The sequence below is a fragment of the Nicotiana sylvestris genome, chromosome 8, assembly GCF_000393655.2.
Source record: "Nicotiana sylvestris chromosome 8, ASM39365v2, whole genome shotgun sequence".
Lineage (NCBI taxonomy): Eukaryota > Viridiplantae > Streptophyta > Magnoliopsida > Solanales > Solanaceae > Nicotiana > Nicotiana sylvestris.
In genome coordinates this window covers 170,380,985-170,394,553 of record NC_091064.1, presented here as the reverse complement: position 1 = coordinate 170,394,553, position 13,569 = coordinate 170,380,985, and the positions used below count along the sequence as shown (strand labels likewise).

General features: G+C 38.6%; 1 protein-coding gene across 3 annotated transcripts; it reads left to right on the top strand.

Moving 5' to 3' along the window:
* The first annotated feature begins 1,365 nt into the window (after nt 1-1,365).
* On the top strand, nt 1,366-10,865 carry LOC104230527 (uncharacterized protein ycf36). 3 transcript variants are annotated; one of them, XM_070153079.1, is made up of 5 exons: nt 1,513-2,061; nt 2,164-2,192; nt 8,427-8,557; nt 9,766-9,822; nt 10,464-10,546. In XM_070153079.1, exons 1-4 carry the CDS (start codon nt 1,575-1,577, stop codon nt 9,773-9,775), a joined length of 657 nt encoding a protein of 218 aa, XP_070009180.1. In that variant the 5' UTR covers nt 1,513-1,574; the 3' UTR covers nt 9,776-9,822; nt 10,464-10,546. The 3 variants fall into 3 exon arrangements, with proteins under 3 accessions (XP_009781663.1, XP_070009180.1, XP_070009181.1); XM_070153080.1 differs by lacking the exon at nt 10,464-10,546 and adding an exon at nt 9,980-10,082; XM_009783361.2 differs by lacking the exon at nt 8,427-8,557 and having other exon boundaries at nt 1,366-2,061; nt 10,464-10,865.
* Nucleotides 10,866-13,569: the final 2,704 nt, after the last annotated feature.

Below are 13,569 nucleotides of genomic sequence, written 5' to 3'. Positions count from 1 at the left end.
CACAAGAAGTACACATTATTATCAAGAACAAAAAAATCATGCTTTAATAACTTTGAAAATGAAACTTCTGATCTTAATTCTTTCATCTTAACTCGTTAACCACCAAGTCAATATTACATATTTGGGTTAAGTGAGTAATACAAGCACCAGCTAGCCGAAACCCCGACCCCAACACTTAAAAGTGCCATATTCTGATAAAAAAATCTTAACTAGGGGTATTAACTTTTACCTGAATGTTATTCTATGAATTGCTAAACAATAAGCAAACAAAGCATCAGAGTACTATTAGTATTTTGTCAAATCTTCTAATTTTGGTCTCCTTTCGAACATCCGATTAGCGGAAACGGCATTAATTATTACCAAACACAACTTTTTATAATTAAAATTTTTAAAGATTTTTTAAAAAATGTTGTAGTGGAAAAAAACCATTGTTCAACTTCTCAACTAGTAAGAGTATCATATAAAGTAGAATAGAAAGAGTGAAAATATGAGGAAAAATTTATTCACATTATCTATCTATATTATATTAAAAGCACGAAGCCCCTATCGAAATATCATTTACCTTTTTAACCCTTGTTATGTGCATTCTAAGTTGGATATAATTGTAATTGTGGTCACCGTTAAATTTTAATTTGGGAAAAAATAAAAAATTGCTGTGCATTTATGTTTAGGATTCTTTAAGTTTTTCTTTGGCCAGGATTAGGATTTGTAAAGTTAAATTATTAAAACTTGAATAGAATACAACAATACATATTGGCTAAAAATAGAAATCCAAAAGTTATGACTAGGTCCCTATTTTTGACGATTCAACTTTTCCTATTTTCTTCTGACATCAACTTTGGCACTATATTTTCTATCTTTCTAAGCTTGATTTTTTTTCTCTTTCTATTGAGTTTGTGAATATTATAATACTTTCTTGATTTTATGACCAATAGTCTAAATGTATTGATCCAAAGTATTAGACGAAAATAAAGGTGTTAAAAACAATAAACTGTCAAGTCTTGAGATTGATTTTGATGGCAGAAAGGTGGTGGAAAGAAAAAGATAGGAAAAAAATAAATTAAAAAATTAGAAGATTTCAGTGGAATATTTTGAAATTCACAAGTGGGGATATTTTGGAATTTATGTCATTGATAAATGCAGAATGCACGTACAATACACATACACTAAATCTAGTTTAATAAATGCATAACATATCTTTTTACTTATATACACTACCATAATTAATTACTCCTTCTCACACCAATTTAATTACTTAATAATATTAGATTAATGTGGTTTGGCGTAAGAATAAATGCAATTTAACTTTTTTTTTAAAAAGAAAAATGCGTGTCAAAATTAGAGATCTAACTTGGGCAGAATGGTATTTACAGTTCTCCAAGTTCACTCAACTCTTGATATTTTTTCCATTCAATATCACCGTAGACTTTTCCAAGATGAACCAACACACGTCCAACATCACAAGCAAAAAAACAAAAAGAGAAAAGAAATGTACAAACATAAACCTTATTATTATACCTACTAACTATTTCAAAATCAAATCGAAAAAGAAAAATAGTAAGTGGACTTAACAAATGGCCACAACAACACTGGTTCTTCGCTCCCTAAAACCATTCTCACAAAACCCATCTCTCTCTTTTGCTTTTTCATCAACCCATCATCATCTTAAAATCCACCATTTTCATAACCAAAGATTTATTCCAAGAATACCCTTGTCATCTTTCAGAAATAACAACCCGTTACCAGAAACTGAGTGCCCGGTCCCACTTGAGCAGCAGCCCGTTAACGAGTTCAAGGCCCTTTCTGATTCTTTCCCGTTTTCATGGGCTTCAGGTGACTTGGTTGAGTATTGTTCCCGTCTTTTTGCTACTGGGCTTGCGTTTGCCCTCTTTGTGGGCCTACCCGTTAACTTATTCGGGTCGGTTGGGCCCGAACCCGAGCCCCTTAAACCTTTCTTGGGTGCTGTTTCTGGTGGGGTTATTGTAGTCACTTTTGCTGTTGTGAGGATGTATCTTGGTTGGGCTTATGTTGGTAACAGATTGCTCAGTGCCACTGTTGAATGTAATTTTCTTACTATTTTGTTTGATTGAGTTTTTATTAGTATTATATTTTCGATAGTAATGTCAACTAATTGTTTTCTTCTTTGGATTTGCTTGGTGATAGATGAAGAGACAGGATGGTATGATGGGCAGGTACTAATGCTTAAGTTTTCTTGAATGTATGCAATTGAAGTTGTTATTTATTTGGAAACTTAGTACCTTTAGCTAATAGCATTGGTACTTTATGAATTAACTCTTTAATGCAATGCTACTTGGCTTTTTGCCCGCACTTTTTAGCTGCAGAGAATATTCCACTTTTTTCTTTTGTGAGAAGTTCTGATTTTATTAGGATTAGTTGTACTAATTTTGTGAAAAGTTCTGATTTTTATTAGGATTAGTAGTACTAGTTGGAATAGGATGTGCCTAATGGAGCAAAAGGGATGTAGAAGATTCATATATTTGATCCCAACTACTGTGGGGTTGGTATGTTTTAGTAGTAGTAGTAGTAGTAGTAGTTGATGATGGTAAAATATAATGATTTACTGGAAAAATTGTTGTCTATTGATTTTTATTTACTAAGATATTGATTAGTAAATAGAAATGAAGTGGGTTGAGAGCTTGAGGTCCAAGGTTCGAATCCTAGCGGAGACAAAAACACTAGGTAAGAGTTATGTAGTATGTGTTCCTAGTGGGAGGTGGCAAATATCCCATGGAATTAGTCGAGGTGCGCACAAGTTGGTCAGGACAATACAATTATAAAAAAAAGATATTGATTAGTACCTCTCATATTCATAATTAGGAATAGAAGAAAGTAGCGGAGCCTGAGTAAATCCTGTTCAAGAAACCTGCAACTTCATTATAGCATCGGCTAATCTTTTTTACTTTCTCATTATGGAAGAGTTTTATTTGGAAGTTGGATTTTGATGTAAAGAGCAGATAATTCTATGGTGAACAATAACGTTGTTGAGGAAGTAATATGAATACAGTTCCATATGTTGTAGCAATGATGGTGCTATTTGTATGGGTCGAAATCTGACCAAACAAGAATCTGCGTAAAGAGGGACGGCAAGTCACTTAGGCTGAAGTCGTATTCGTACAACGCTATAGCAACAAGCACCTCGGCCACGGCCGAGATCGTGTACTCAGAAGGCTTGTACGGTGAATTGGATGTCATGGCATTTCAGAGGGTCAATTTGTAATCCAGTTTAATGACTTAGGCACTCTGGCTAATGACCGTTGTGCAAATGAGAATACTCAGTATATATACTAGGTGAGAGAACGAAGGAAAAGGTGGGGCAGAGAAAAACGGACACACATGTAGACTTTTCCGGAGAGGAAGAAGGATCTTCAACTCTCTCTTCTCGCAAAGGGGAAAAGGGAAAGGAAGCTTAGATCTTCAGTATGCATCATTAATTTCATTATGTCAAATGTATGGGGATCAATCTTATTCAAGAACGGTAACCTTTTTTTATCTGTGTTCTTCATTATCATTCAGTGTTATGAAAATCACCACCCTTTTCTTACATTACGGGATTCAATTATTGCTATGGTTAAATTTCATGTTCAGCTATGCTTGTTCATTCTTATCTGCTACCTCAAATCTAGGATGAATTATCTTTGGCTAGGATTTACCTCAAATCTTCCTATTTAATTAGTTCACGAAAAGATTTAACACTTTTTGATCGAACAATTTAGTGTCGTCTGTGGGGACTTTCTAGCCAAAGTTTTAGTTTCCTCTAGATCTAAAGTTAGCCAGAGTTCCACTTCCCGGTTGTCGTAGCCTCGCCCTCTCATTGCGAACACCAACTTGAGAAATTCGTAGGCAAGCTTTTGAAATAACCGAACCAACCAAGGTCAGATCTTTGCTTGAAATCAAAATTATGTCTGATATCTGTACAAAATCCACGTCTTACTGTAGCGATGGGTTTGGCACGTCGTGAGTATGAGTTGTCAAAGTGGGATTATGGCCACTACGCACTGAGCACGTCCGCAATCCTATTTGCTATATTAACGTTAGATTCCGATCTATACTTCATGCACATTGCCCCTCTTAGGAAGGGACGATAACCTATTGTATGATTCTTTGAAATAACAAGCTTGTCTTACCCGTATGTACGGAGTATAACTTATGTCTCCCTTATTTTTGTTCCCGTATGTACGAAGTATAACTTATGTTTCCTTTATTTTTGTACACCTGGGACGGGATCAAACTGGGACTCGAGCTCGAGATCCCAACGGGCAAAGTAAGTTGTCAGCCCATAAGAAGCCCAGACTCGACTAACAGCGAAGCTAAGCACGAGGCTATCAACTCTGAAGCCGTCATTAGAGTGCGGGGCAAAACGAGTCGTTCTACAGCGCCCCTTTCCCCTCGCCAACCAATCAGGTCAAGGTAACAAACGATTTCGTTTGGGTTTGACTAGTTATTTTTCTTTTTTGGATTGGGATAGGAACATGAGCATTCTCCCAGGTACGCGAACAAGGAACAAACGCCACCAAAACAACACATCAGGAAAACGTTCCGCACTATATCATCCCACAAGCAAGCTAAATTCGACCTTATTCGAATTCCCAACTAAAAATCAGTGACTCATCACGGAAAAATCTAAAGATCTTTTTCAAAAAAAAAATGATGAATGAGAAAGAAAGTCTGAGATATGCAATCAAAGGCAAACCAACTGTCTTATTCACAAGATATACATACACGATAGCGTCTTACAAAAGACCAAAAGCGGCCCCCCATAAAAAAGAAAAACAAGCAACAACAAACGAAAGAAAAAAAAAAGCTAAGTACAAAAAGCTACCGAAACTTCACTCGGCCTCATCTCTACCACCGTCCTCGTCAGCATTATCATTATCAGAAGAGAGCTCATCTTCAATCTCAGCACCCCCACCGGCCTCCGGTGTCGCAGGGTCATAACCGCAGGCAAGACGAGTCTCGCGTGCCTTAACCCGAGCATCTTCAAAAGCGGCCTCAGGAACGCTCCCGCCGCCCACAAACCCTTATATATATCTCGTTGGGCCTCAGCATGGACCCATAGCTCATACAAATGGCGGGGGATAGCAGCAGCAGAGACAAATTCTTGAGGGGCCTGAGCTAACAATTGCGCCTTCTCGGCCTCGAGAGCCATAACTTGATCTCCCAAGTTTGAAGCATCCCGCTCGAGCTCACCGATCCGCTCCTCGAGCCTTGCCTCCCTCAGCGTGGCCGTCGCCCTCTCGGCTTCCCGCTCAGACCTGAGGACGCGGATAGTGTCTTCTAGCGCCGCTACCCTCACCAAAGCCGCCACTCGGGCTCCCTCGGCCCTTTCGAGCTCGGCCGCCTTCTCCGTCCACTCTGCACTTAGATTGGCAACTCTAGTGGCATTCTGCTCAAGCTGGGCTCGCAAAGATAACACCTTCGCCTGAAGATCCTTACATTCTGCCGCAACCCCTTTGCCCACCTCGAGTTCCTCGTCTTTGGCCCTAAGCAGCCTCTCGAGCTCGCTACATCTGCAGATAGACCGCACCAGATCCTCGTCCTTCATCTCCAACTCCTCCTTGAGGGACTGAGTATTATTGCCCGGCCTAAGCTGCACGTGCATCTCACAGCACTTGTTGCGATAGCGTCTCAGCCCGACGAGCACTGTCGATCTCCAGCATGCAAGTCTGAGAAGGAAAAAAGGAAGAATCAGCGAAAGCAAATGGCACAAAACAAAGAAAATAGCAAAAGGAAACTCACCCTCAAGGCCATCCCGGCCACACCGCGTGACAAACCGGAATCACTGATCTCCCAAAGAGATCTGCTTTCAGCGGTGGAGCACAGAAGGTCAAATTGGGGCACCAAGTCCACAGTGTCTTCCAACAAGTTAAAATCTGACGGAATTTCGAGCACACGAGAAGGGCCTTCCGCCCTCACATCGACCCTGGTAAAACCTTCCTCGAACATCCTCATGTCCTCAGGATCGATATCAGAATCAGATTCATAATCGTCTACCACTATGCCCTTCAACCTCTCCTTAGTCGAAGAGGGGGTGCGGGCCTTCCGAGACGTTGATGGACCGCTCGGAACAATCGCGGCAGCCCCCGAACTCTGTCTCCCCGCCATGGCAGCCTCCTCCATGCCCGAAATGGGCATCGCCTCCACACTCAGGCCGGCATCACCGCCGGCTTCAGACACCACCGAAACAGGGTCGCCCTTTGAGGGCATTTCAATAGAAGACGCCCCCTCCGACATTAATCTCTGCCTCTTTGACGAGATCTCTTTGCCACCACCATGAGAAGGTTCGTCCGCCGAACGGACTGTGGGAACCGGAGTGTCCGGCCGAAGAGCAGCCTCCGTACGAACAGGTTCGGATGCAGACGGGGTCCGCGGAATAGCTAGACTTTGGACACCCTCATCCACAGCTACCCTTGGCACGAATCGGGCAGAAGAAGCCGGCTGATGGAAAGCAAGGACGGGAGCCCTCGTCCTTCTCGCTCCTCTCCGACCTGCCAATGAGAGAAATTCGACCAAACGAAGATATAAGGTGAAGAAAAAGATGGAGCAAAGAACAAAGCAACTAAGGCTGAAACAAGCCGACTCACCAGTAGAAGGTTTGCGCCCAAACCTCTTGTGGAAAGGCGCCCATTCGTGAATCCCCATCTTGTGGGGCAGAATCGAGCTCACCCACTCGCGAATATTAGCAACTTGCGAAGAAGGTACTCTCTTGGCTGCGAAAACAAAAAGAAAACACTCGACAAGATTACTAAAGGGAGACGACGAACAACCATTTTCAAAAAAATATATATAATAAAAGGAAAGGAAGACCTACGGGCGAAATTCCACGCTTTAGGAAACCCCGCGGAGTTCGATACCACGGGCTCTATTCGGACATAGAAGAAGTTTTCCCAAAAGCGGCGATTGGCCTTGTCATCCATCTTCACCACCAAACCTTTGGTTCCTCGGTGACGAAGGTGAATCATTGTGCCCATATAAAAATGGGGGGCGAAGAGGTGAAACATGTGTTGTAGAGAAATTCCCTGATCGGCCAGCTCCGCGTACTTGATAAGCATAAGGAAGAGTTTGTATACGTACAGGGAGAGCTGAGCCGGACACACCTCGTAGAAGCGGCGGAAGTCCAACACCAAGGAAGGAAGGGGAAGCGTGTATCCGATGACAAATGGATATGCGTAAAATGCACAGTAGCCCGGGCGGTGTATATGCACTATGTCACGACCCGCCGGAACTAGTTCAATGTGATCAGGGATCCTCCATTTGGTTTTGAACGCCGTGAGCGCTGCGGCATCCATCGTAGAAATGACTGGTTCAAACTCATCCTCGGCAGGGCTCTTGAAGTCATTCCTTGCCTTCCCTGGGCGAGGAACTACCTCATCCACAGTTAGAAACTTCTCGTCTTCCGCCTTAACTACACCCTCTTCATGTGGAGGCATATCAATTTCGGGCGCAAGGGCACCAGCAACTCTTTCTGGGTCAGAGGATCACTAGCTATCTCTTCTCTGATTGCGAAAATTGGGAACGATAAAGGAAAAAGGTAACGACAACAAGAACTCTTAACATAGGGAAATGTGAGAAACTGAGAGAGAAGAAGAAAAATTGCAAAAATCTCTTGAGCGATTGGGAAACACAGCATTCAAATGTAAGAAATTCCCCCATTTATAGGGATATAAATACCCTGAGCGGGAAAACCAAGCGCCACCATTTTGAAAACGGAAAGGGCACGGGAAACGATGCAACGCACAGAGAACATGCGCCATAATGACGCATGACAAATTAATGACATTTCGAACTGACGCAACGGTTTGGTGCAGCTTTCGAAACGTCACACCGTTATCTCGCCATGGGGTATTCCCCTATCAACCAAAACGCTCAGATTTCTCAAACTCTCGAATTGGCAAGGTCCGTCTACCGAGCTCGCCCAAGGTGATCCTGACAGACGGAGGGACTAACTGTATGGGTCAAAATCTGACCAAACAAGAATCCGCGTAAAGAGGGACGACAAGTCACTTAGGCCGAAGTCGTATTCGTACAACGCTATAGCGACATAGCACCTCGGCCACGGCCGAGGTCGTGTACTCAGAAGGCTTGTACGGTGAATTGGATGTCACGACATTTCAGAGGGTCAATCTGTAATCCAGTTAAATGACTTAGGCACTCTGGCTAATGACCGTTGTGTAAATGAGAATACTTAGCAGAGGCGGATCTAATGCAAGGTTGATGGGTTCCCGTGAACCCAGTAACTTTTGTGTAAACTTTGTATTTATACTAAAAACTTCATTAAAAGTATAAGAATATTTAACTTGGAACCCACTTCGTTGATCCAATTGTTATGTATATTAACTTGAAATCATTGTAGGAACCCATAAATTTAAAATTCTGAATCCGCCTCTGATACTTAGTATATATACTAGGTGAGAGAACGAAGGAAAAGATGGGGCAGAGAAAAACTGACACACACATGTAGACTTTTCCAGAGAGGAAGAAGGATCTTCAGCTCTGTCTTCTCGCGAAGGGGAAAAGGGAAAGGAAGCTCAGATCCTCAGTATGCATCATTAATTTCATTATGTCAAATCACCACCCTTTTCTTACATTAGGGGATTCAATTATTGCTATGGTTAAATTTCATGTTCAGATATGCTTGTTCATTCTTATCTGCTACCTCAAATCTAGGATGAATTATCTTTGGTTAGGATTTACCTCAAATCTTCCTATTTAATTAGTTCACGAAAAGATTTAACACTTTTTGGTCAAACACTATTGTGCTCTTTATGCTGATATGAAGGTCATTAAGTTTTGGGCTACGACTAATCAAATAGGCCACCTTAGCAAAATTATATAAAAACGAACCAGAGGCATGACCTCCACTGATAATGCACTGGTGGAATTTCTCCTGGACATTAGCTTGAGCTGGTATTGCCACATGAGTTGGTATTGCTACGCTATTGGTTCAAAGTATGAGTGTGGATTCTGATTAGTTGATTTTTTGTATTCCGGGGAAATATTGATCCTTCACTTTGTGCTATGGTAGGACTTACGTGAACCAAAACCATTTCCTTCTCTTGACCCCTATGATTTAATTTTAATTTCACTTCTTACCTCTTACCTTTTAACCAAGCATATAAAATGTCCCAGCTCCCTTTTCTATTCATCTCTGCCTCATTTTACCCTTACCAAACATAGTTTAGGTCCAATTCTGTTGTGGGAGTGGTAAGGTCTGGTCTTGCTTGGATTATGTTCAGCTGCACCGTCCAGCTATCCAGTTCTTGGTCTTGAGTGTTGCCCTAAAACATATGTTTAACCTAGAAGCAACTGCCTACTGGCTACAACTGCAAGTCTTGTTTGTGACCAAAGTTGGTTTGCTTTGCTGATATTCCAATGATTTATCTTGTTTGTTCCCCGATGAGTCATTTATTCTATGGTTAATGGAATCATCTGTTGTATATATGTCGCCAAGCTTCACATGGAGTTAGAAACAGTTACATTGTGTTGAATGGAAGAATATACCTTAGGCTAAATGCTTATATCATCATATAATTTGCTAGTATTAAGCTATTTTTGGATGAGAAGATCTCCACATCCTTTGGTACTTGAAGGAGATTTTTCCTTGCTGATATGGGTGAAGGAGTATAGCTTAGGCTAAATGCTTAATTCATGCATGTAATTTTCTAGTATTACTAGGCTAGTCCAAGTTATTTTCTGATGAGAAGATTTCCATATCCGTGGGTACTTGAAGGAGATTTTTCATTGCAGATATGGGTGAAGACTCCTGAAGTTTTGGCACGAGATCGCCTTTTGGGTTCTTTCTCTGTAAGTAATAAAGTTGCTAACTTGGATAAACTATCTCAATGTCCGACAATGCTGTAGTATATTTCTTTTCTAAATAAACGGTATTGTAAGTCTGACTAAAATGGTCTAGTGATTTTATTTACTGACCAAGTTTATTGCTTGAAATATGATGCATTAGTTATGTAGGAACAGCTAGCATTGATTTTTCTATTGGACTTGGATCATGACATCTTCTTCTGGCATAGTCTAGTAAGGACCTACGTTGCGCTGACTGTCCAAAATATTGTTACACCCGTGTCGGATCCTCCAAAATATGCTATTTTTGGAGGATCCAATGCGCGCCCGACGACATTTTCGGAGAGTCAGAGCAACATAGGTAAGGACGGCAGATCTTAGTAATTGAATCAGCAGATTTTGTTCCATGCATTGTCAAGCACAAATGATAGAACTTTTTACCCTATTTGATTCATCACAATTCAATACAAAAGACTCGATTGCTCATAAGTCCCTGATATAATTGACTCTGAACCTTCGAACGAAAGATGCTTGTAAGCTGACAGCCAGGAAATATAGGAAAAGGTTTTCAGTGTAAAATTTGTTTCCCTGGGATGGTAGTCTTTCCGAGTGCTACCGATGGAATTGTGAAGTGACTCTGCTTGCAGGTGAGGCCTGTTCTGAGTAGATTAAAGAACACATTGGTGGTTCTTGCCACATCATTGCTTGTGTGTGTCCTCGTTTTCGTCAATGTCGAGAACCGCCAAAAGGATGTTTATATACCATCAGAAGAAGCTGGTGGTAGATCAGTACCAGGAGTATACAATGATGAGTCTGCAAGATCATTTGAACCAGATGCATTCTGTGGTGAACCTGCTGCTCCTTAATTCATAAGTACTAACTGCTAGCCATTCTTCTTCATTTACTTCTCTGTATATGTTATCATGTATTATGTCAACCTCACCTGTATAGTAATAGATACAAAGTGTATATTGTTCTATCTCCATTCCCCTCTTTCTGTAAATGCATCACGTTGTGAACTTGCATTAAAAGTACCATTATTTTTAATACATGGATAAACATCTATAAAGATAAAACTGTCCTTTCAAAACCTGTAATACACCAAACCAAACACTCGATAAGAAATAATTTTAGTGTAACTAATCTCATCATTACTAATACACATATTTAGTAATGATTCTTATACATCCTACCAAACGACCCCTCAATAGTCAAACATCAAAAAGTATTTTTATACTTTATTTTCCACTTGCAGTTACATTTTTTCGTGTTTATCTTTGACCAAGCACAAACAAATGATCTCCATATAAAAAATGTGACCTTAAAACACAAGTGATATTGTTAACAAGAAAAAAGAAAAAACAATTTATACCAGATATGTCGTATTCCATGGAAGTGCCAAGCAGGAAATTTACTTGCTAATTGTCTTTGGAAAAAGACCATTTATGTGAAATGCAAGAAAAAAGAAAAAGAATGAAAGCGAAAAAAAAAGAAAAAAGAAGAGTTGAGACATCCTTACGTAAGTCCGTCTCCGTGAACTTTGCATACATTGTCAGTCTTAAGTTCAAATAAAGGAAGAGAATTGTGATAAGCTAATAACAGAGAAGGATTACGATAAATTGACAATCAGCCTAAACTAATCAATTTATGACAGAACAAGTTGTTATTGGTGTTGACTAGGGGTGTACATGGACCGGGTTGGTTCGATTTTTATCAAAACCGAACCAAACCGACTATATCGATTTGGATTGGTTCGGTTTTGTCGGATTTTTCGGGTTTCGGGTCTTTTTGTTACATGTATATTATTTCTATCTTACTTTGTTAAAATTATAGATAAAACTTCGATAAGTGAATATATGTTTAGTCAATATGGAAAAAATTGACAAACATATGATCTATTAAAATATTCTAATAGGAGAATATTTTTAGTAACACAGATAGTTATTTTCTTAGTCGTCTAACAATAATTTATTTATACTTTCAAGGTTAATACATGAGAGGATCCCAAATATTTCTACACTTTCTAAAGAAAATTCACTATAAAGTTTTAAAAATATAAATAAAATTTATATATTTATATGTCGGTTTAGTTCGAGTTTTTTTACTCAATACCAAATCAAGTCAAACCAAACCTAATCGGGTTTTTTAATCGATTTCGTTTGGTTTTTGGGTTTGGTGCCCCTAGTGTTGACACAACCTCTCGTCTCTGGTGACACAGCTTTCTTTGACTAATAATTGCTCTTAAGCATACAGATATATGACCACAATCGCAAACAAAATGATGTGTTTTGGTGGTGGCATGAGGATAATATGTTGGATTTACTTAATAAAGTCGGTTGAGAACATTAGGTTTAAGGTTTAAATTCTAGCGAAAATAAAAAGACTAAGTGATTTTTTTCCAGCCGTTCAGATATATGAATAGCAGATATTCCGTAAAATTAGTCGAAATGTGCGTGAAATGACGCGAACACACAATTATAAAAAAGTGTTGGATTATGACCAATAATTCAATATTCAATGTATGAAACCTCACGAAGGTTCCAACAAGTAACACAAGATTCACAAGGGAGGAAGTTCACCTTCTGGAAGCTTCTTTTAGGTGTCTATGTTCTTTTAATTAATGCTTTTTAATTCAACAACACATATTAGCTAATCTCTTTATGGTCAAATACACGTTCTGTGGTTGCAACTTTGCAATTTTTTATATCACCGTTGAAACCTCTTCACACCATTTCATTGAACTTTTTCTCACTTTTCTCTCTCTGATTTTTTTAATTTGGTGGGGCCCTATTTTTTGAAGATCAGATTTTATTGTTTTTTTAAATTTGTTTACTTGCCCAAAAATAAGATGATATTATTGCTTGAATAATAATTTACATAATAATCCTCCTATTTGGAAGATCCTAACTAGTATTACTACTCGCACGATGTGCGGATAATATTATGATCCTGTTAAATTCTTTAAATTAAAAGAACAAATCATATGAATAACTATTGTGATAAGCGTAAATATTATAATCTCATATATAGCCGGTGATACAAACAAATAAAAATACAATATGATTCAAAAATAAATACTCCTTCCCTTTCAATTTACATAAAATATTTTTCTTATTAGTCTGTTCCAAAAGAATGACACATTTCTGTATTTGGAAATAATTTATCTTTAAATTTTTTATTTTACCAATTTTACATATAATGAGAAGTTCTTACACTCATACAAATATCATGGTCCCACAAAACTATTAGGATAATAAGTTTCAAAAGTTTTCTTTTTCGTTCTTAAATTTTGTGTTAAGTCAAACTATATCATCTATATTAAAACTGAGTGAAGTCATACTATATCGAGTACTAACAAATAAAAATACATTTAGTAATATCTTAATTTAAATTATAAAAATATATTATATTATTATCTCAACATAATAAATTCTCACATCAGCGTCAACTTCTACCAACCTAAAATTACACGGTGACAAATTAATATATACATATATGATAATTTATTAACAACCAATATATTCCAACTTTTGGGAATTACCAACTTGGATCGTAATTTTGCTCAATAATTTTGCTAGTTACCTCAACTTCAACCACACAATTAAAGTTACATTATTTTTAACAATTTAAATGATACCTTTGGGATATAGTTAAGATTAATATATTATAATTAAATAAATATTAACCTACTTTAAATATTTTTCTTCCACGATGCACATGTACTAAAAAAAAGATGAGTTCTTATATGTAATT